The 23493-nt window shown below is 41.4% G+C and overlaps 1 protein-coding gene across 1 annotated transcript in view; it reads right to left on the reverse strand.

Annotated features, from left to right (window-relative positions):
- LOC121373839 (peroxisomal membrane protein 11C-like) overlaps window positions 1-12456 on the reverse strand; it is a 28906-nt gene extending 16450 nt beyond the window's left edge. Inside the window, exons 1-2 of the mRNA XM_041500614.1 lie at window positions 12067-12456; window positions 179-357 (exon numbers count right to left, since the gene is read on the reverse strand). Coding sequence (XP_041356548.1) covers window positions 179-357; window positions 12067-12297 — 410 coding nt within the window. The 5' untranslated portion in view covers window positions 12298-12456. The remainder of the gene's footprint in view (window positions 1-178; window positions 358-12066) is intronic.
- Window positions 12457-23493: the final 11037 nt, after the last annotated feature.

Genomic DNA, 23493 nt, shown 5'->3' on the forward strand with positions numbered 1-23493 from the left:
CGTTAGACCAGGTTTGACTGTATATGCACCATCCCACAGACAGGATAGCACATACCACAGCCTTTGATTTACCAGTTGTAGTGCACTGGCTGGCATGAGAAATAGCCCAATGTTTACACAGAAGCTAGAGTGTTAAAAACAAATCTAGAATCCCTGAAATTAACTGAAACAGTTTTACTTGATTATTTCCAGGGTAAGGGAGATAAACCAGATAGCAATGCATGCAATCCACCACACTGACGAAGATCGAGAGACGATCTGCTTATCTGCGAACCAGGCGATGTGTTCCACAATGTAGTATAGTTGATTAGCCATGTTGCTGCTCAGGTCAAGAAGTCGTAGTGAGATATTGTGTTCCTGAAAGGAAGGAAGAAATAGAGAATAATAAACGAGTTACCAGTTATTATCAAATTTATGTCCTGAGTGAAATAATTTTCAGTTGTCACGAGTTTTAGCGAGTGACAAATGAAAATTATTTCACGAGGGACATAAATTTGATAATAACTGGTACCGAGTTTGTTATTCTATTTATTACCTCAGCTATTTTCTTTCTCTAAAAGACTTTATTTTGGATACACATGCACATACATGTATAGGAATGATATAAACCACTTTACGCACTGTTCTGAGTATTGCTATAGCTTTGTAATTTAATCACGTTCATAGATCATTTTCAAAAACAAAAGTTTTCTTTATTCTGGTAAAAAATCTATAATGAATTGCATAAAATGACATTTTGTTATAAATCTAACACCAAAAACAGACAGCCGTAAATGCAAACTCTTTAAACTACATGACGTCATTATGTGTGTTTGCCAAATCGTGATGAGGTCATATTTAGTACCGACAAGGTCATTGGTTTGTAAGCGTAAAATCATCCAATAGTATTGTTCGTTAGACCAATGCATGATAGAGAAATTATGATTTTTATTTTCCTCGTTATGAGTGCCTGCTGGGTTAATAAAATGTTTTATTTAACGACACACTCAACAGATTTTATTTACGGTTATATGGCGTCGGACATATGGATAAGAACCACACAGATATTCAGAGAGGAAACTCACTGTCGCCACTTCATGGGCTAATCTTTTTGATTAGTAGCAAGTGATCTTTTATATGCACCATCCCACCGACAGGAGAGTACATACCACAGCCTTTGTTACACCAAATTAATGCTTTAATGCAGGCTAGGGTAGGGTGGTTTCAGGGGTCGAACCCCCTGCTCAAGAATTTTTTTTCTTTTTCTAATATAAATTTCTCCATAAAGCTCGGAACATTTTAAACGAGGGGCCTGTTGCATACATGTATTTTAAACAATAGGCCATGCTTTAATAGTTCCTATTTTGAGAGAGGAAAAGACAAAAATAGTTGTGTAACAGCACCTCAGTCCATTGTACGGGGGGCCAGGTCGGGTGATGAATCCCCCCCCCCCCCCATGCAAATGTTTTTTGTTTTCTTTCAATAAATTTATAATGGGAGCTTGTCTCGACAATGGATGGCAAAAAAAGTCAGAGGAAAAAAACAGTCACAATTTTTATACAACAAAATGTATGGGTTTGCAGAGTATTGAATGTGGCTAAATTAAAAGAAAGTGGCATCATAGTATGCAGGGGGGACTTGTTAAACTTATTAATATGGGGGGTACTTGTTAAACTTATTAATTGGGAGGGAGGACTTGTTAAACTTATTGATTAGGGGGGGGGACTTGCTAAACTTATTGATCAGAGTGGGACTTGTTAAACTTATTAACTGGGAGGGGGGACTTGTTAAACTTATTAATTAGGGGGGGGATTTGTTAAACTTATTAACTGGGAGGGGGGACTTGTTAAACTTATTAATTGGGAGGGGGGACTTGTTAAACTTATTAACTGGGAGGGGGGACTTGTTAAACTTATTAATTAGGGGAGGGGGATTTGTTAAACTTATTAAACTTATTAATTGGGAGGGGGGGACTTGTTAAACTTATTAATTAGGGGGGGGATTTTGTTAAACTTATTAACTGGGAGGGGGGACTTGTTAAACTTATTAATTGGGAGGGGGGGGACTTGTTAAACTTATTAATTAGGGGGGATTTTGTTAAACTTATTAACTGGGAGGGGGGACTTGTTAAACTTATTAATTGGGAGGGGGGGGACTTGTTAAACTTATTAATTAGGGGGGGATTTTGTTAAACTTATTAACTGGGAGGGGGGACTTGTTAAACTTATTAATTGGGAGGGGGGGGGACTTGTTAAACTTATTGATTAGGGGGGAACTTGCTAAACTTATTGATCAGAGTGGGACTTGTTAAACTTATTAACTGGGAAGGGGGACTTGTTAAACTTATTAATTAGGGGGGATTTGTTAAACTTATTAACTGGGAGGGGGGACTTGTTAAACTTATTAATTAGGGGGGATTGGTTAAACTTATTAACTGGGAGGGGGGACTTGTAAAACTTATTAACTGGGGGGGGGGGGGACTTGTTAAACTTATTGATTAGAGTGGGACTTGTTAAACTTATTGATTTGAGTGGGTTCCACCAATGTTCGCTCCTGCATGTCCTGTGGAACGTTCATGACGCCGCCACAAACAATAATCCTCAACTTTTGTGAAGGTTGAAACAACATGTTCTTCAACCTTGTGGGTTACTACCACCCTTCAACCTTATGGGTTACTACCACCCTTCAACCTAACGGGCTACTACCACCCTTCAACCTTGTGGGCTACTACCACCCTTCAACCTGGCGGGCTACTACCACCCTCCAACCTTGTGGGCTACTACCACCCTTCAACCTTGTGGTCTACTACCACCCTTCAACCTGGCGGGCTACTACCACCCTCCAACCTGGCGGGCTACTACCACCCTCCAACCTTGTGGGCTACTACCACCCTCCAACCTTGTGGGCTACTACCACCCTCCAACCTGGCGGGCTACTACCACCCTCCAACCTGGCGGGCTACTACCACCCTTCAACCTTGTGGTCTACTACCACCCTCCAACCTGGCGGGCTACTACCACCCTTCAACCTTGTGGGCTACTACCACCCTTCAACCTGGCGGGCTACTACCACCCTCCAACCTGGCGGGCTACTACCACCCTTCAACCTTGTGGTCTACTACCACCCTTCAACCTTGTGGTCTACTACCACCCTTCAACCTGGCGGGCTACTACCACCCTCTAACCTGGCGGGCTACTACCACCCTCCAACCTTGTGGTCTACTACCACCCTCCAACCTTGTGGTCTACTACCACCCTTCAACCTGGTGGGCTACTACCACCCTCCAACCTTGTGGTCTACTACCACCCTCCAACCTTGTGGTCTACTACCACCCTCCAACCTTGTGGTCTACTACCACCCTCCAACCTTGTGGTCTACTACCACCCTTCAACCTTGTGGTCTACTACCACCCTCCAACCTTGTGGTCTACTACCACCCTTCAACCTGGCGGGCTACTACCACCCTTCAACCTTGTGGGCTACTACCACCCTTCAACCTTGTGGTCTACTACCACCCTTCAACCTGGCGGGCTACTACCACCCTTCAACCTTGTGGGCTACTACCACCCTTCAACCTTGTGGTCTACTACCACCCTCCAACCTTGTGGTCTACTACCACCCTCCAACCTTGTGGGCTACTACCACCCTTCAACCTTGTGGGCTACTACCACCCTTCAACCTGGCGGGCTACTACCACCCTTCAACCTTGTGGGCTACTACCACCCTTCAACCTGGCGGGCTACTACCACCCTTCAACCGTGTGGTCTACTACCACCCTCCAACCTTGTGGTCTACTACCACCCTTCAACCTTGTGGGCTACTACCACCCTTCAACCTTGTGGGCTACTACCACCCTTCAACCTGGCGGGCTACTACCACCCTTCAACCTGGCGGGCTACTACCACCCTTCAACCTGGCGGGCTACTACCACCCTTCAACCTGGCGGGCTACTACCACCCTTCAACCTTGTGGTCTACTACCACCCTTCAACCTGGCGGGCTACTACCACCCTTCAACCTTGTGGGCTACTACCACCCTTCAACCTTGTGGTCTACTACCACCCTCCAACCTTGTGGTCTACTACCACCCTTCAACCTGGCGGGCTACTACCACCCTTCAACCTTGTGGTCTACTACCACCCTCCAACCTTGTGGGCTACTACCACCCTTCAACCTTGTGGTCTACTACCACCCTCCAACCTGGCGGGCTACTATACCCTTCAACCTTGTGGTCTACTACCACCCTCCAACCTTGTGGGCTACTACCACCCTCCAACCTTGTGGGCTACTACCACCCTTCAACCTGGCGGGCTACTACCACCCTTCAACCTTGTGGGCTACTACCACCCTTCAACCTTGTGGTCTACTACCACCCTTCAACCTGGCGGGCTACTACCACCCTTCAACCTTGTGGGCTACTACCACCCTTCAACCTTGTGGTCTACTACCACCCTCCAACCTTGTGGTCTACTACCACCCTTCAACCTTGTGGGCTACTACCACCCTTCAACCTTGTGGGCTACTACCACCCTTCAACCTGGCGGGCTACTACCACCCTTCAACCTTGTGGGCTACTACCACCCTTCAACCTGGCGGGCTACTACCACCCTTCAACCTTGTGGTCTACTACCACCCTTCAACCTGGCGGGCTACTACCACCCTTCAACCTTGTGGGCTACTACCACCCTTCAACCTTGTGGTCTACTACCACCCTCCAACCTTGTGGGCTACTACCACCCTCCAACCTTGTGGGCTACTACCACCCTTCAACCTAGCGGGCTACTACCACCCTTCAACCTTGTGGGCTACTACCACCCTTCAACCTTGTGGTCTACTACCACCCTCCAACCTGGCGGGCTACTACCACCCTCCAACCTTGTGGGCTACTACCACCCTTCAACCTGGCGGGCTACTACCACCCTCCAACCTTGTGGGCTACTACCACCCTTCAACCGTGTGGTCTACTACTACCCTCCAACCGTGTGGGTTACTACCACCCTTCAACCTTGTGGTCTACTACCACCCTCCAACCTTGTGGTCTACTACCACCCTCCAACCTTGTGGTCTACTACCACCCTCCAACCTTGTGGTCTACTACCACCCTTCAACCTGGCGGGCTACTACCACCCTTCAACCTGGCGGGCTACTACCACCCTCTAACCTGGCGGGCTACTACCACCCTTCAACCTTGTGGTCTACTACCACCCTTCAACCTGGCGGGCTACTACCACCCTCCAACCTGGCGGGCTACTACCACCCTTCAACCTTGTGGTCTACTACCACCCTTCAACCTGGCGGGCTACTACCACCCTCTAACCTGGCGGGCTACTACCACCCTCCAACCTGGCGGGCTACTACCACCCTTCAACCTTGTGGGCTACTACCACCCTTCAACCTGGCGGGCTACTACCACCCTTCAACCTGGTGGTCTACTACCACCCTCTAACCTGGCGGGCTACTACCACCCTCCAACCTTGTGGTCTACTACCACCCTTCAACCTGGCGGGCTACTACCACCCTCCAACCTTGTGGTCTACTACCACCCTCTAACCTGGCGGGCTACTACCACCCTTCAACCTTGTGGTCTACTACCACCCTCTAACCTGGCGGGCTACTACCACCCTCCAACCTTGTGGGCTACTACCACCCTCCAACCTGGCGGGCTACTACCACCCTCCAACCTGGCGGGCTACTACCACCCTTCAACCTGGCGGGCTACTACCACCCTTCAACCTGGCGGGCTACTACCACCCTTCAACCTTGTGGGCTACTACCACCCTTCAACCTTGTGGTCTACTACCACCCTCCAACCTTGTGGTCTACTACCACCCTTCAACCTTGTGGGCTACTACCACCCTTCAACCTTGTGGGCTACTACCACCCTTCAACCTTGTGGGCTACTACCACCCTTCAACCTTGTGGGCTACTACCACCCTTCAACCTGGCGGGCTACTACCACCCTTCAACCTTGTGGTCTACTACCACCCTTCAACCTGGCGGGCTACTACCACCCTTCAACCTTGTGGGCTACTACCACCCTTCAACCTTGTGGTCTACTACCACCCTCCAACCTTGTGGGCTACTACCACCCTCCAACCTTGTGGGCTACTACCACCCTCCAACCTGGCGGGCTACTACCACCCTTCAACCTTGTGGGCTACTACCACCCTTCAACCTTGTGGTCTACTACCACCCTCCAACCTGGCGGGCTACTACCACCCTCCAACCTTGTGGGCTACTACCACCCTTCAACCTGGCGGGCTACTACCACCCTCCAACCTTGTGGGCTACTACCACCCTTCAACCGTGTGGTCTACTACTACCCTCCAACCGTGTGGGCTACTACCACCCTTCAACCTTGTGGTCTACTACCACCCTCCAACCTTGTGGTCTACTACCACCCTCCAACCTTGTGGTCTACTACCACCCTCCAACCTTGTGGTCTACTACCACCCTTCAACCTGGCGGGCTACTACCACCCTTCAACCTGGCGGGCTACTACCACCCTCTAACCTGGCGGGCTACTACCACCCTTCAACCTTTGGTCTACTACCACCCTTCAACCTGGCGGGCTACTACCACCCTCCAACCTGGCGGGCTACTACCACCCTTCAACCTTGTGGTCTACTACCACCCTTCAACCTGGCGGGCTACTACCACCCTCCAACCTGGTGGTCTACTACCACCCTCAACCTGGCGGGCTACTACCACCCTCCAACCTTGTGGTCTACTACCACCCTCTAACCTGGCGGGCTACTACCACCCTCCAACCTTGTGGTCTACTACCACCCTCTAACCTGGCGGGCTACTACCACCCTCCAACCTTGTGGTCTACTACCACCCTCTAACCTGGCGGGCTACTACCACCCTCCAACCTGGCGGGCTACTACCACCCTCCAACCTGGCGGGCTACTACCACCCTCCAACCTGGCGGGCTACTACCACCCTTCAACCTGGCGGGCTACTACCACCCTTCAACCTGGCGGGCTACTACCACCCTTCAACCTTGTGGTCTACTACCACCCTCCAACCTTGTGGTCTACTACCACCCTCCAACCTGGTGGGCTACTACCACCCTTCAACCTGGTGGTCTACTACCACCCTCCAACCTTGTGGGCTACTACCACCCTTCAACCTGGCGGGCTACTATCACCCTTCAACCTGGTGGTCTACTACCACCCTTCAACCTTGTGGTCTACTACCACCCTCTAACCTGGTGGTCTACTACCACCCTTCAACCTGGTGGTCTACTACCACCCTTCAACCTTGTGGTCTACTACCACCCTTCAACCTGGTGGGCTACTACCACCCTCCAACCTGGTGGTCTACTACCACCCTCCAACCTGGCGGGCTACTACCACCCTTCAACCTGGTGGGTTACTACCACCCTTGAACCTGGCGGGCTACTACCACCCTCCAACCTGGCGGGCTACTACCACCCTCCAACCTTGTGGGCTACTACCACCCTTCAACCTGGCGGGCTACTACCACCCTCCAACCTGGCGGGTTACTACCACCCTCCAACCTGGCGGGCTACTACCACCCTCCAACCTTGTGGGCTACTACCACCCTCCAACCTTGTGGGCTACTACCACCCTCCAACCTGGCGGGCTACTACCACCCTTCAACCTGGCGGGCTACTACCACCCTCCAACCTTGTGGTCTACTACCACCCTTCAACCTGGCGGGCTACTACCACCCTCCAACCTGGCGGGTTACTACCACCCTCCAACCTGGCGGGCTACTACCACCCTCCAACCTTGTGGGCTACTACCACCCTCCAACCTTGTGGGCTACTACCACCCTCCAACCTGGCGGGCTACTACCACCCTTCAACCTGGCGGGCTACTACCACCCTCCAACCTTGTGGTCTACTACCACCCTTCAACCTGGCGGGCTACTACCACCCTTCAACCTTGTGGTCTACTACTACCACCCTTCAACCTGGCGGGCTACAGTGAGCAGGCGACAGTGAGCAACACCATCCAGCAGGATGCCGTTGGCAACCCACCTCGACGACAGGTTCATTGACGTGATGTGCAGCTACAAGAGCACCTTGATCATCTTGAGGACCGCAAGACTGGCAGAATTCCTCCCAGTGACAAAATGTGTTTGATCTGTCTTTCATTGCCCAATATATTTTTTAATTAAAATTTGTGACTTTTTTTTACCTGTGAAGTTTTTTCCTAGATTCGTCTCGACCCCGCTATAAATGTTGCTCACTTTAGTCTACATACCAAGGTATCCTCGAGTAACCATGAACCGGACTATTAACAGGAAATTATTTCTGTACACACGCATTGTAATGTATGATCATTTTGATGAAAGAATGTTTTACCTTGTTCACTTTATTGGGTGCCGTTCAAATATTATGTAACGCTATTTTTGTCAAAATTAGACACCCACCCACCCCCTTGTAATGCCCCGTAACACTAGACCATACACCCCCCAAAATATTACACAATGCTCGGAGATACCCACCCCCCCAACACACAGACAAAGCAACGTGACAATATTTATTTATACCCATGTGTACTACGATGAAGTCATTAAAGTGATGTATTGCTGTACAATGGAAGAAAAAAAACCCTGCGGGTTTTCACTTGCGCCATTTTAATTGATCACCATCATGGTTGAGAAAGAAAAATTTGGGGTTTACATTTACCTCTAAAAACCTACATGATATATTGTTGTCATGGCATGGCACGTTTAAAAGAACATGTGTTACGTAATGCTGTTCAATACACCCCCACCCCTTGTAACACCACATAACGCTTGGACTTACACCCCCCACCCCCTAAGCGTTACGTAATATTTGAATGGCCCCTTGTCAGTCCTTGGTTTTTTAAAATTATAGGTGAGTGGAAAATCGCACACCTCAATATGCCAAGGGGATGGAGAAATCACTCTCCAGGTAAATAAAATAGGCAGTGTAGCTCCGACTGGATTTTGACTGGTACGTCTACAAAACGGTCTATTAAACCAGTATTCCCCGATTTGTTCAACAAAGAGAAATACCAGTTTAACGACTGCATGAAAGCCACTGCCATGTTTTAAATTGTTATTGTTTTAATAAAAGGACCTTCCTATCAGGTTAGTGTGCTATGAAAACTGTTGATTGTTGTAAACCGTGGAAATAAATATACCCATCTATTTTACGTGTGCTGTTTTTTTACACTTGTCAGATTGAAATTATGTGCGCTATATGGGCGTGATCGCACCTGCACACCTTAAAAAGCAAGGTCTGTATTGTCAAAATCAACCAACAAATGTTAATATCCATGACATTTTCTATTGTGAAGAGATTAAATGCATGTCGTAGTCTAATGTTGACATTCTTCAGCTACTCCCGTAAACTGGGCTATTGTTTTTCAAGGGTGACATGTGTCACGTGATGTCACCAATGACAGCCGTGTAAAACGGTTGTTTATTCACGTTTGTTTATTATTACCCATTTCAGTGTCTGCGCTTAACTTTTTTTTTCACTTGCCATCCGGGCAAGTGGTGACAGCACTTTCACTTGCCCGGATTTATTTTCACTTGCCCGAATAATATTTTCTAAAAAAACAACAATATTGCAACAGATTATAAGAGAAAACATTTATTTTGAGTATTTTCCTGCACTCAACCAACCCACTCTTTAAATAAATAACAGACATGCCACTGTGACGCCCCACTGTCACTGTCAATACATTTGTGGTATTCCCGATTATATAATTTCCAACAAACAAAGATGCTTGCATTCACCAAACGTTGAGCACCGGTATAACCGACACAACCCCTTCCTCCCCCCACCCCATCTCAATGAAATAATAATAATTAAAAAACCCTAAAATATAATGTTCAGTGGATACGATCTATGACGTGTACACATAACCAGGACTGAATCTTGTCAACAAGAATTTGTGCCCAATTTTACATGGCACTTAACTTACCTTACACCTATTCTTATATTGGGCATATGTTTATATGTAAAAGCAGACCTACACTTTTTCATGGTGCAAAGTAGGCTACATAGCTGTACTTTTATTTATTTATTCATTATTGATTTAATATTTATTTTTTTAAATCGGTCGCCAGGCGGGCAACCTTACTGTGGGTTTTCAGTCGCCCGTCGTTGTTTTCAGTCGCCAGGGGCGATCGGGCGACCATTAAGTTCGAACCCTGCCATATGGATACAAATATCTTGGTACATATCAAAGTGATACTTGTGACGTCACATGATGACGTCATCAATCAGAGCACTAAAACCTTACAGGAACGTCAAGGAAACGAGATGAGTAATAGGCCTATAAATTAAGATCGATTATGGGTAATAAATAGGATATTGAACTCGCTACCATTTCGTATCATGTTCATGTCCCTTGTAAAATAATTTTCATTGTCACTCGCTATAAAGCTCGTGACAATTGAAAATTATTTCACTCGGGACATAAACATAATACGAAATGAAAGCTTGTTTAATATCCAAAAAATATTACACAGCATTTAATGTAGGGCGCACAGTGCAAAATGGCGGTCTTGTATATATATTTCCCTAAGTATAGAAATATTTTGAATGTCAATTGTGCACTTTGTTTTTGGGTAGGTATTTTGATTCAATCATATGCAAATTCCTTAAAAACAAGTCAACTGTAAATAGACCAGTTTATTGGGTAACATTTTGACATCTATTGGTCCAGGGGCCCATGCCCCCACCCCCCTAAATTTTGCGACAGTTATAATTTTATTATATATTAATTTTCATTTCTTTTATGATCCCCCCTCCAAACCTCCCTGATTCCGGGTCATTTGCCCTAAAACTACTTCGAACCCTGCACTGTTCATCCCTTAGTCCTATCCACTCAGGGTTGGTTCGCCCTAAATCTCATTCGTACAGAGTCATTTCGCCCTCAAAATAAATATATTTATTATAGTTTTGAAGTCTTTTTTCTTCTGTTTATTCATTACCAAATATTAGGCAATTTTCTGTCTTTGGATATTAATGCCGTATCAGCTGTTTACTTTCTGTCAGTTGAAGCTAGGCGAAATCAACATACCACACTCTGCGTTTGAACCTCAGCTGGGTATGTAGTATATTTAATAAGAAACCAAAGCACATCAGTAGTATGCAGTTTGAGTCTAATGCCTGTATGTATTTCGTGTATATGGCTGGAGTAAATGATATTGGAAATAAACAAAATTATAAAATTATTTTTATCTGTAAATTTTATATAAACACGCAATATAGACCGCAACGTGTAACATCTAAAAATCAATGGATATAGGACAAATCAATGAATAGATGTACTTTATTAACAAAATAAAAATTAGGGCAAATCAAAACATGGGGCAAAATGACTCAGTTAGAGGTTAGTTTATCAAGATTAACCTCGAATGCAAGCACATTAATGTGTTTGCATTCGAGGTTAATCTTGATTAACTAAGTTAGAGGTATGAATCAACCCTGTTCAAAACGACTCGAGTGAACTAAGGTCGACGACAGTCACTTTTCGCACCCTTGTTTTGGGTTCGTACACAATAAATATAGCATAAATATAAGGTACAATTTTTTAATCACAAAATTTTCTTCAAACACATTTAGATGCATTAGTATAGTAATGTTCAAACAAAACATTTTCAATAGCAAGTTTGCATTGGAATTTTTTCAGCATTCTTAAACCGGAAATGTCATGTACCAAATTAATGGTTATTGTCAGGAGATTCAAAGTGACGTCATTGGAATAATGACGTAATTCAAATTAAAAATTTGCTATATTATTACAATGCTTCGCCACATTAAAATAAAAACTGGTTTACTAACCTTGGCCCCTGTCAAATTTCTATAACAAGTGGACAACGTTGTTTACAGGTTGGTATTTTGTTATTTTTCATAATTCTGGACAAAATATTAATTTTTAGTTTCAAAAGATGAAAGAAATAAAAAGTACCTTTTGTTAAATATATCATATCGAAAAATTACGGTTGGATACATTTTATTTACTGTGTACAAAGCCGAAACAAGGGTCCGAAAACGACCTGTTACCCTGTTCCCTTGGCATTGCCCCCCCCCCCAAAATGGATTTTCTGGATCCGCCACTGTTTATTACCTGCTCACCAATCCCATATTTGAGATTGTTAAGTAACATTGACAAGTCGTCGAATAACCGAAGTGTAGCACGACAGCCACTCAATTCTTTCGTTAAAATTCGTAGTTTTTGCGCGGATGGGCTCGTGCGTTGTCCAGCCAAAAACATAGACGTATACGTAAGAATGCGTAGCACTTTGTCGCGACCTCTGTACGTCTCCATCAACTTGACAACCTGTGTAGCTATATCCATTTTGTTAAGTGCAGTCTTCTGTTTGTTTTAGAAATGTCTAGCTCAATGATCAGCAAAAAGATAAAGCAGAAAACGAAACGGCATAGTAAATATTGAACTTTGAAGTTCACAAGTCCAGGAAATATAAACAGTGTGTCTTGATAAACATAAACCTGCGTGTATAAAATTAGTACCGGAAGTAGAAAATGGAGGTTCAGATTGTTGTTGTACTACTTCCTTACTGTTCATAACTTGTATTTTCGACTGCAAAGGAAAGGAAATTGGTCGAGAGAAAGACGTATCGTATTAGAGAGGAAACCCGCTACATTTTGTTCCCCAAATGTAGCAACTAATGGATCTTATATATGCACCACCCCACAGACATTTGATAGCACATACGTACGGCCTTTGATATGGTTACGGGACGATTCGTACCAATTGTATTTTGTCCCTGGATGATTCGTTCCCATTTTGTTTTGTCCCTGGACGATTCATGTCATGTCATGTCATAGGGTTTTACGTGCACATTCAGAACAAGCTGTTGTAGCGCACGCCTGTCGTGGGCACAAGAGCCGGCCTTGGCCTGCTCCTCCGTCCATGACAGGAAAGGTGGGGGGGGGGGGGAGAGGAGGGACCGCCTGCACTGGCAGGTGCAAGGGAGCACCAGCAGCCCGATCAAATCGGTAGCAGGCGGGTGGGGGTGGGGGTGGTGCTATGGAATTTGAATGGAGCAGTTAAATGCCAAAGAGAAAAGGGTGCGCAATTTTGATTGAGGGAATTTGGCGCAATTTTGAACGGTCGGTCGAAAGGTAAATGGCCGAGCTAATATAGGTTTTGATATTAGTGAATCGAGAGTAGCTCGTTAATTTTAGACCTTTATGCCCTACGATGCTGTGGTGTCTCCCTAGGTTGCCCATAGGGCCCTTATAAAGGGCCTGACCGCTTCTGGTCGAGGCATCACCAAGTACCAAGTTATTACCAGCAGCAAGTATTGGGGGTTTGGGTGGGGGAGGCCGATATTCTTTTGTTCAGCTTCCCCCGGGTGCATTGCAATTGTGTACTCGGAACGGTATTCTTTTGTCCGGTTCCTTATTAGAGTACGTGCTGGACCATTAAATGGGGGCGGGTGCATTGTTATCATTAGTCAATGCACCCTGTGTACTGATGCAGTGAGCGTGTAGTCTGTGTGTGAATCCTAGTTTTGTGTTACGGTTGTACCTATTGTCTTAAGTCCCTATTCTAGCGAGTTCAACGGTCATTCATGACCACTCATCCCCCTCCGTCCTTGTATAGCATTGAATACAATGACGGAGGGGGAGTTAAACTAGCCTAGCTATCTAATTTGAAGGGTTAAACCCTTATAGTGTAGGTATTGGTTTAAAAGCCTAGTGCTTGGCATACTTAACTTTATTACCAATGCAATAAAACGAAACTAACGGTGGCAAGTAGCAATTGTATACATATATGCACCGATCTAGGTACTTAGTTTGAAGAATTTTGATTCCCGCCCTCTAAATATAGGATTTTAGTAGGCTTACTTGGTTTGTCTTTAGGCTATCTGGATAGTTGGGTTGGAGGATTCGTACACACTGCCGTTTTATACCTTAGACGATTCGTACCCAGCACATTTAGGACACGTTTTATGTTGAATTGCACAGTGATAATGTTTGGTTTGTCTTAGTTAGTTGTTCGCTTGATCAATTTTTGCTGGGTTTTGTGTCATCCAAGGTTCAAACATGTTTACTGTGGGCACGGAAAGACAGTAATTTGTTTTAAAAAACAACAAAACCGTTACGATATTTGACAATATTTAATCAACACACACACACACACACACACACACACACACACACACACACACACACACACACACACACACACACTTTAAAGGACCTATGTCAAAGTTGGAACTACAATATTTCGTTATTTCTATAATTAACTCCAGATTAACAATTTGTGGCTAAATATAGCATGTACTCCATCTTTGTTTCTTTTGTCAGTCGACCACAGATAATTCTTGGTAAATTTAATCTGTTGAGTGTGTCCGCATTAAACAGTGACGTCACCATTTAATACGTGTGACACTCAAGATCTGCCCCCCCCCCCCCCAAAAAAAAAAAAAATCCTACTATAAAGTATAGAATATCAGGTTACTACGTTTTGATATCGTGATTATTTGGCTCGCAGAATCTCGCCTGTTACACCGTTATGTAAACCTCGCCAAATAACCACGATATCAAAACATAGTAACCTGATACATTTTTTTTAATTTTATCATGCAACCCCTTTCAAGTTATATTTTTGTAATATGTTTCAGTCAAAAGCGGTATAGAAACTATTAGCTTTATCGTGTAGAAACTATTTCCGGAAGTCGGACAATAGCAGGTGCCCAAAAGCATCTTTGGAATGGCATAGCCAGTCTAAAAGTTACGTGTTTCCAAATTATAAATAAAATACTTTGATTCTATTTCAAAGTCTGTTGAGTCACAGTACAATTTTTGTACGTTTTTCTGTGAAAATAAACTCAAGTTTATGTGTGACCTGGGCCCATATTTTCGAAGCAATCTTAGCCTACGAAATCGTAAAATTATTGTAAGCTATGACGTCACTATGGCATGTGCTGTAGTGACGTCACAACCTACGACGGTTTTACGATTTCGTAGGGCTAAGATGGCTTCGAAAATAGGGCCCCTGAAGATCTACATTACTGGTTGCTAGTAACTGTGACGTCAGACGCTGTTCCCAATGTAAACATTCTTTGCAGGAAGCTACTTGCGTTTTTGTTTCAAAATGTTTCACTAAAAACGCTAGCTAATTCCGAATAGGAGCGAATAATGGAGAATTGAAAAATAAGATGTAATTTGATGTCACAGGAAGTGTAAATGTTATATTTATTTATGCAGTTCAACAATTATTCCTGGAAATGAGAAAACATCTACCTGAAAATTGGCCAAACATTCGTCATGCGCACAACTCATTTCTTAGTGACATGATAACACTTCGAATGATCAGGTAGGGGTTATCAGGTCAGCTGGAAGCATGGTTGCCATGGTTACATGGTAAATGGAATTATTTGGTTGTAATGTTTTCTTACACGGCAACTGGACGTTGTCCACCCAGTTCAGCCAATCGCAGACTTTTATTTTAATCATGAAGAACGACCTAAAAGCCGTCTTAATTCGTAGTGCTGCATGCTCCGCCCATTTGAGAGAATGAACCAATGAAATGCCGTCTAAATACGTTAGAATGTATTAAGACGTTTCTTCAGAAAAAACAGAATGGGCTGCGCTCCGCTCCGACCATTCTAATTTCTGAAGAAACGTCTTAATGCCATTTAACCTAAACATAGGCATACAGCTGGAAGTATAAACGTTTATGTTTCAAAGAAAACCATTAATTAAAAATGTCAAACCCACCAATATGGCTTCGTATTTGTTCCAGTCTTAACAACCTTTAATTACACCAGCCACCTGTGAATTGTAAATCAATGTTTTAATTTAGGCTTTAATATTTAAAACCTGTGGTGATTTTATTGTAGGGAAAAACCAAGGGAGAATTAGGCATACGGATTAATGTACATTGACAACAAATTAAATAAAATCAATTACCTTTCTTGAATGTTAACGAATATTTTCATTATTGTTCAAAAAACTAATATTTAGTGTCCTCAGTACAAAGTATTTCTAAAAAGAATGTTGTTGTAGAGGAAAAAAAGAACTGTTTATTTAATTTTTTAAATCCTCCTCTAAATAATATATATATAAACGTAGTGCTTTGACCGGATTAATTGACATCCAGTTTGCAAAGTTATAGAATTGCGCGCACACACACATACATACATATACATAAACACACACACATGCGGCCGCGCACACACACACACACATGCACACACAAAGGCACACACCTACACGCACGCACACCTACACGCACATACCTACACGCGCACACACATACATACATATAGATAGATAGATAGGTAAATAGACAGACAGATGGACAGATAGATATAGATATAGATAGATAGATAGATATAAGAGATAGATAGAAATAGATAGATAAATAGATATAGATCAAGTCCGTAGGAACGACTTTGGGAGTGTGTGTGTGTGGGGGGCTATTGACGGATCGGGTACAAACTCTAAATCAGATTTTGGTTACAATGGGAAACATTAATGTGATTAAAAAAAGGTTCACAAATGCACCCCCTCCCCCCCCCCCCCCCCCCCCCCCACCCCCGGTTCCTACGGGCCTGTAGATAGATAGATAGTTGTAAACTGATAGCGAATGTGTTCTGTATTGTGATTGGTTAATTACATTCTTTTTCCGGGATCAAATGAAAATAACACCCGGAAAGTTAATGACGTCATTAGCAATTGGAACAGGCGATGTTGACGATTCAAGGGTCTACAGTTAGATTATAGCCAGGTATTGTTTTTTCAAGAAATAACAAATATACAGTTAGTTCCGTAGAAACACGATTCAGTTTACAATGGACATAACCATATGGAGTTTTTAGATTTGTGAGTGTTATTGTCTATTTGATCCCGCAAATGTAATTTTTGACCGAATGACATTTGCGGGATCAAATAGACAATAACACTCGCAAATCTAAAAACTCAATATGGTTATCTCCTAAATAGATACATAATGAAATGTACACCAACAGAAACACCAAAACACACATTAAAATAACACAAGCTGTTTCAATTATTCATAATATCAAATAAAATGTAAAACGACTTCTGCAAACATTGACGTAAGATCACTGGATATACGAACACTGGTAACCTAAACAATAAAATGTAAAACGACTTCTGCAAACATTGACGTAAGATCACCGGATATACGAACACTGGTAACCTAAACAATAAAATGTAAAACGACTTCTTCAAACATTGACGTAAGACCGCTGGATATACGAACACTGGTAACCCAAAAAATAAATAGAGATTATTATACGAGCTTTTCTGTCGTACTGTTTTTACGAAACGAGTGTCAGGATTTTTGTATTGCCCGAACGAGAGCAAGGGTAATAAATAAATCCTGACACGAGTTTCGTAAAATCAGTACGACACACACGCGAGTGTAATAATTTCTTTATTAGCCATATTATTATTGTAATTTTTTTCATGAATAACAAGGGCCATCTAAAAAAAAGTGTTTGAACCACAACTAGAAGAAGGACGAAATGACGTCATATTTCACATGTACAGTCTGGACTAGGACAGGGGAAGCAACGTCATGTTATTATCGATTCCCAAAATTATGTAATAAATAAAATAACAAACTCGGTTCCAGTTATTATCAAATTTATGTCCCGAGTGAAATAATATTCATTTGTCACTCGCTTTATGAAAATTATTTCACGAGGGACATTATAAGTTGTAGAAGCATCACGAGGGGTATATGGCTTTTTATGTACCCTCTGAGTGTTCTTTTACCCCGAGCCGAAGGCGAGGGGGTAAAAGAACACACAGAGGGTACATAAAAAGCCATATACCCCGAGAGATGCTTCTACAACGAATTTATCTTGCCGACATGTTAAACCATATAGCCAAATAATCAAAATAACGCCAAACAATAATTGTTAACAATTTATTAACGGAGCCGTACCACGCGGACGCGAACGAAACCACTTGCCAGTGACGAAAAATAGTTCCATCGATAAACGAGTTTTTAACTTCAAATGTTTTAATACGAAATTGTCTGAAACAGATATTAATAAATTAAAAAAAACCCCACTCTTTTTTTATCAGAAATGTATGTAGTAAAAAAAATTTTATATAATAAAAACAAAACAAAAAAACAACTGTTGCTAATCGCGCATTAATACAATAACACCACGACCGTAATTAGGTGGCCGAGTTCAACATTGCAGCTTTTAAAAGTATTGAAATAGTGTATTTTATAGTAAAAATTAAATTAATTATGTATACTTGATTGATTATCAATGTTATTTATAATCTAATTATTGCTTTAGCATTAACTGGGGCGGCTGGAAACTGTTGGAAATTACAGACGGGGTATAAGAGAATTTGGCTCCGCCCACAGGGGGATAAGGGATTTGTCCAACTGCAAACAACCAATGAGATTAAAGAATTTTACATGAAGGCGAGATAAAAATTTGATAATAACCGGAATCGACTTAGTTATTTTATTTATTACCTCAGCTATTTTTCTCTAAAAACCTTTATTTTCTACGCACATGCACGAAGCCCAACCTGTATAGAAACGATGTAAACCACTTTACGCACTGTTCTGAGAATTACTATAACGTTGTAATTTAATCACGTTCATAGATAATTTAAAAAAACACAAGTTTTCTTTTAGTCCAGTCAATATACGATTTGACCTCAACATAATTGCAACAGATTTTTTTTTTATTGCTTGACCAACTTCAGTTGCATATAAATATCATACTAAAAGTCCAAAGAAATCCTTAAAGAGGAACATCTTAAAAACGGCACTTAATTTTTTTTAAATATGCCGAACAATTGTGTCTTACGTAAGCCCACCATACATGCGTAAATGTTGCAAGAGAGATAACTGCAAGTAATGCTGTCGCCGAATTTCTACTAATAGAAACCAAACAAGAATGAATAATGAGTGGTAATAATGGTATGTAATATATCTGACAGTTTTAAAACATTACTAAAAAGTAAAATGACAACTTGTTACTGTAAATATATTATTAAAAAGCGATTTTAATACTTTATAAATAATGTTAGGTTATGACGTCATCACCTATACGTGTTTGCAATAATCGGGTTGTAGCAAAACATTGCATCCAATTAGTGGTCTAATTTATGAATAAAAAATACTAATCAATGCACTATTGATGCATAACAGCAATAATAGTTTATATGAAAATAATTTGATATTTGAATTTTACCTCACTGGAAACTTAGTTTTTCATCGATTATAAAATGTATGGAAGGCCGGAACGGCCATGTTGCAAGTTTTTCACTATAGTGACTTTAGGTTACAAAAACAACTGATATTCATTGCCGTCGGTATCACGAGTGAATAGAAATAAATATGTTAAAAATAACAAAGCTATCTACAAATATTTCAGGTATGAAATGTAGTACTTTTAATGTTTACTTCCGATTCTAACTCCTGTGAGCCAGTAAAAGGGTTGTTTATTATTTCCAGGAGAAAAAAGAAAATGGACAGTGTATTTTGTGCAAGACATCAGTTGATAATGGTCAGGCAACAGTAAAGATACGCGAAAAAGGTTATCATGGCATAAATAAAGTCAGCAAGGAACGCAGTGACATTATTAGTATTTTTATTTTGAATATTTTATTTTCATTTTTGATCACATTTTCACACAGTATATATATTTTTTTATACATACATACACAAATCAAAATTAATATAATATGAAATAAAACAACAAACATCTTGCCAACACGTCATTTAAAAACCTCACTCAGTACTAAACACTCAACTGTTTTTTTATACATGTATATATGGTTAATAAATACTTAAGATACTGTCAGTGGTGGATGACCTAGAGATATTTATTCAAACAACTTATGGTATACACTCCATCTTTTAATAAATTTATTATATTTGATTTTATTGGAATACATTTTTTTTTCTAATATATAATAAGAATGTATATGAATTTTTAATATTTTAATATCTAGTGATTTCTTCAGAAATTTTGAACTATATATAAATTGCTTTGTCAAAAGAGCAATAATGTCAATTATGATATTGTTCTTTGAGTGGCCAAGAAGAAAACTGGTACGAGAGAAAATAACTATAATGTATGCAGCTTCTTTTATCCATTGCTCGACTTGTTTAATTAAATTTTGGACGTGTACACAATCAAAAAATAAATGCGTATACGTTTCAATATACGCATTACAGAAGCTACAATTTGGGCTGCTTATCACTAATAATACAGAGGAACTTGTTTGTAGGGAGAATTCTTTGGATTATTCTATATTGGAACCATCTTAATTTGGTATCCTTAGATATACTGAACACATTGCTGTTGATACTTTTCCACCAATTGTATTCTTGTTCAAAATTTAATTGTCTTTCCCATTTAGATATATTTTTTGGTGGAGAAAAAGACGACTTTATATAGGTGTTATATATATATGTTTTGACCCCTGTTTGTTTTGTATTATGGTATTTATATACTTAGGCCAAAATAGAAAGTCAGCTGAAAGTGGTTTGGTGGATAAAAATGGCCATGTATGTAATATTGCAGCCTTTAGCCCTTCAAATGTAGTAAATGGTGGATGAAAGCCACAAAAGTCACAAAATCCATCATATTTAAATAAGTTGCCATCTGGGTCATACATATCATGTACGTTTGTTATACCTATTATATTCCAAGTTGAACCACAGTGGTTCGGAACTTACATCATTTTCGTTAAGTTCCACTTTCTTTTTGAATAATGCTAGTATATTGAATACCTGTTTCCAGAACATATTTGTAATGTTTTCCCACACAGTTTATGGTAATCATCTCCTATATTAGTAAATGAAATATTTTTGTTTGGGAGATGACATCTAAGGATATGATACCATAATGAATCATGACCATTTATTGCTCTTCTAATCCATGTTAATTTTAAGGAATTCATAAAATCTAAGTTTACCATTTTTAAACCACCATTTTCTATATCCTGCATTAGCGAATTCTGAGAAATTCTATCTATGGAACTCTTCCAAATATATGAATAAAAGATCTTGTTGATTGTTTTTATTATGCCATTATCTGGTTTGGGGATACTGAGAATAAGGTGAACAAGTTTAGATAGAGCCAAGGATTTGACAACGGTAATTCTACCCAGCATAGTAAGATGACGTTTAGACCCGGTATTCAGTAACTTTGAAATCTCTTCAATTTTGTCAGTATAATTTAATTGTACAATTTGATTTAACTGGACACTAAATTTAATTCCCAAGAAGGTAAAATTCTTTTGTGACCATTTAAATTTTTTATCTTTACATAGATTATGAGTATTATTTGAATTTGATCCGATCCAAATAGCAATAGTTTTTTCAATATTTGGTTTCAATTCTGAGAATTTAGAAAATTGATCTATTAAATTTAATGTGTTCCTTAGTGAAGCTTCTGTCCCATGGAGTGTTATAGCTGTATCGTCTACATACTGCATTGTTTTATATTCTCTTTTTTCTATTACTATTCCTTTAATTGACTCCTCCTTTCTAAACAAATTTCCCATGATCTCAGAGCACAATATAAAAAGATATGGTGCTATTGGGTCCCCCTGTTTACATCCCCTCCCTACTGGAAATCTTTTAGTAAAAACACCATTTTGAATTACAGTTAACATACAGTCCTTATTTAATATATTGACCCATTTTATAATGTCCTCGCCATAGTTAATTTTTTTTAAGGTTTTGTTAATAAATCTCCAAGATACTGAATCAAAAGCTTTCTCACAAACAAGTTGGGTTATAGTTTTATTTACAGTTTCTTTTTTCTAGATTTAAAAAATATTTCGATGGCTTTTCTCCGTCTTCTATCCACCTAGCTCTGCTTCTCAAAATTAAACCCTTCATATATTCTTTTCTATCTAATTCCTCCTGTGTTTTTATTTTCTTGTGACATTATTATTGCATATCCAGGACAGACTGTTCATAAGGAATGTTTTAGGATTTACTGTCATCCATCCACTGTTCAACAAGATAAGAACAGACATGAACTTTCAGAAAAGTGTAAACCTTCATTACGTTCCCAGAGTTCACATTTTCAGTTTTCTACTCATTGTCTTTTTTTTTGTGGTGAACCTGCAAAGTTCAAAAATAGAAAACGTGGGGCTGATATTTTTCCAATCTGATTAAAATTAGCTCTACTGGTATATGCCAGTAGATCTAACAGCATTGCATGGACTCCCATGTCCATGTGACATTTCATCTATAAATAACAATTTAAATATCGACCAATTACACTTCGCCTTTTATAGCGTCATTCGGAAGCATAGAAGTTCTAAAAATATCGGGTGAGACTATTTATGCAATAGGCGAACTTGTTGGTCTATTTCAACATTGAAAAAACTGGGGCAAAAGTGCAGTAATAAACTCAGGATTGTATACTGATATAAACAGATTTTATGGCTATACCATCACGGGGTTTTTTCCGTCTTGAAACGAATTTTATATAAAATTTTATATTGAAATTAGTTTCCGGCATACTTCGTAATTCACCCGAATCATTTCGTATACCCTCGGCATAGTTCCAATGGCCGCATACATCCCAGTAGAAAACTTCATTTCGCTGACAAAAACAACGAAATGAAGGACCCCCAAGTCGAGCACACGAAAGCACGTGCAGTGTGCACAACCGAAACAAACACGTCTTACCGCGTGGAGCTCCAGACTGGGAATGAATTTAGTAGAAGTCTACATAGCCAGTACGCGGACCGACTAGAAGACACCAAGGAGGAGCCGAGATCTAATTGGCTAAAGTTCAACTCCTTGGTTATACCTAATAAAACCTAAGTCTACGGAGAATAACCTGCACCTCAATCATGTCCGGACTAAGAAATTAAATCCAAAAGTAAGTTTGACTGCTCAGCCTAAAAGGTTTTAAGGTGATTTGAGCAAATGAACGGGCGCCAAAACGAAGTGCATTGGACTATTTATAAAAAAATAAACATAAGAATTTTGAACCACGGCCAAAAATTTTAAAGTCCAACTAAGCCCAAAAAAGGAGGTTACCTGTCCTAGGTAAGGTTGGTTTCTACTTCGAGGAGGCTGGAGATTCCCGGAGTGTCGGCAGCTGGTCTTGTCGCTGACGTAGTGTCTGAACTACACTGGAGTAGCCGGGGCCGCAGACTGCGCTGAGCATCTTGTGTATGGATCTATTGTCGATCTTGGCGAACAATATGCACTGTCTGAAGATCTGCTCCCTCCGGTGCATAACGATTACTCCGAGTGTCTCACTGAAGATCTTGGTGTGTAGCTCGAAGCTGCTGCAGTCTTCCATTGGTCTCCAGTCCGCGTTGAGGTATCCTCCCCGAAGTCGTTGTGGATCACGCGTGTCCCCCTGTATGAACTGATGGAGTTGGCGTCGAAGACCATTGATGGCAAGGGGGCGCGGCTACCGGCGGCGGCTTGGTCTTGGCTGGTTGGGTGGTCGGTGATGTCACCTTCCGCTTCGCCGCCGCAACAACAACATGTCCCTGCGCCGACTCATCGGGAGCGGTCGGTATAATTGAC

Source organism: Gigantopelta aegis, chromosome 5, assembly GCF_016097555.1.
Source record: "Gigantopelta aegis isolate Gae_Host chromosome 5, Gae_host_genome, whole genome shotgun sequence".
Lineage (NCBI taxonomy): Eukaryota > Metazoa > Mollusca > Gastropoda > Neomphalida > Peltospiridae > Gigantopelta > Gigantopelta aegis.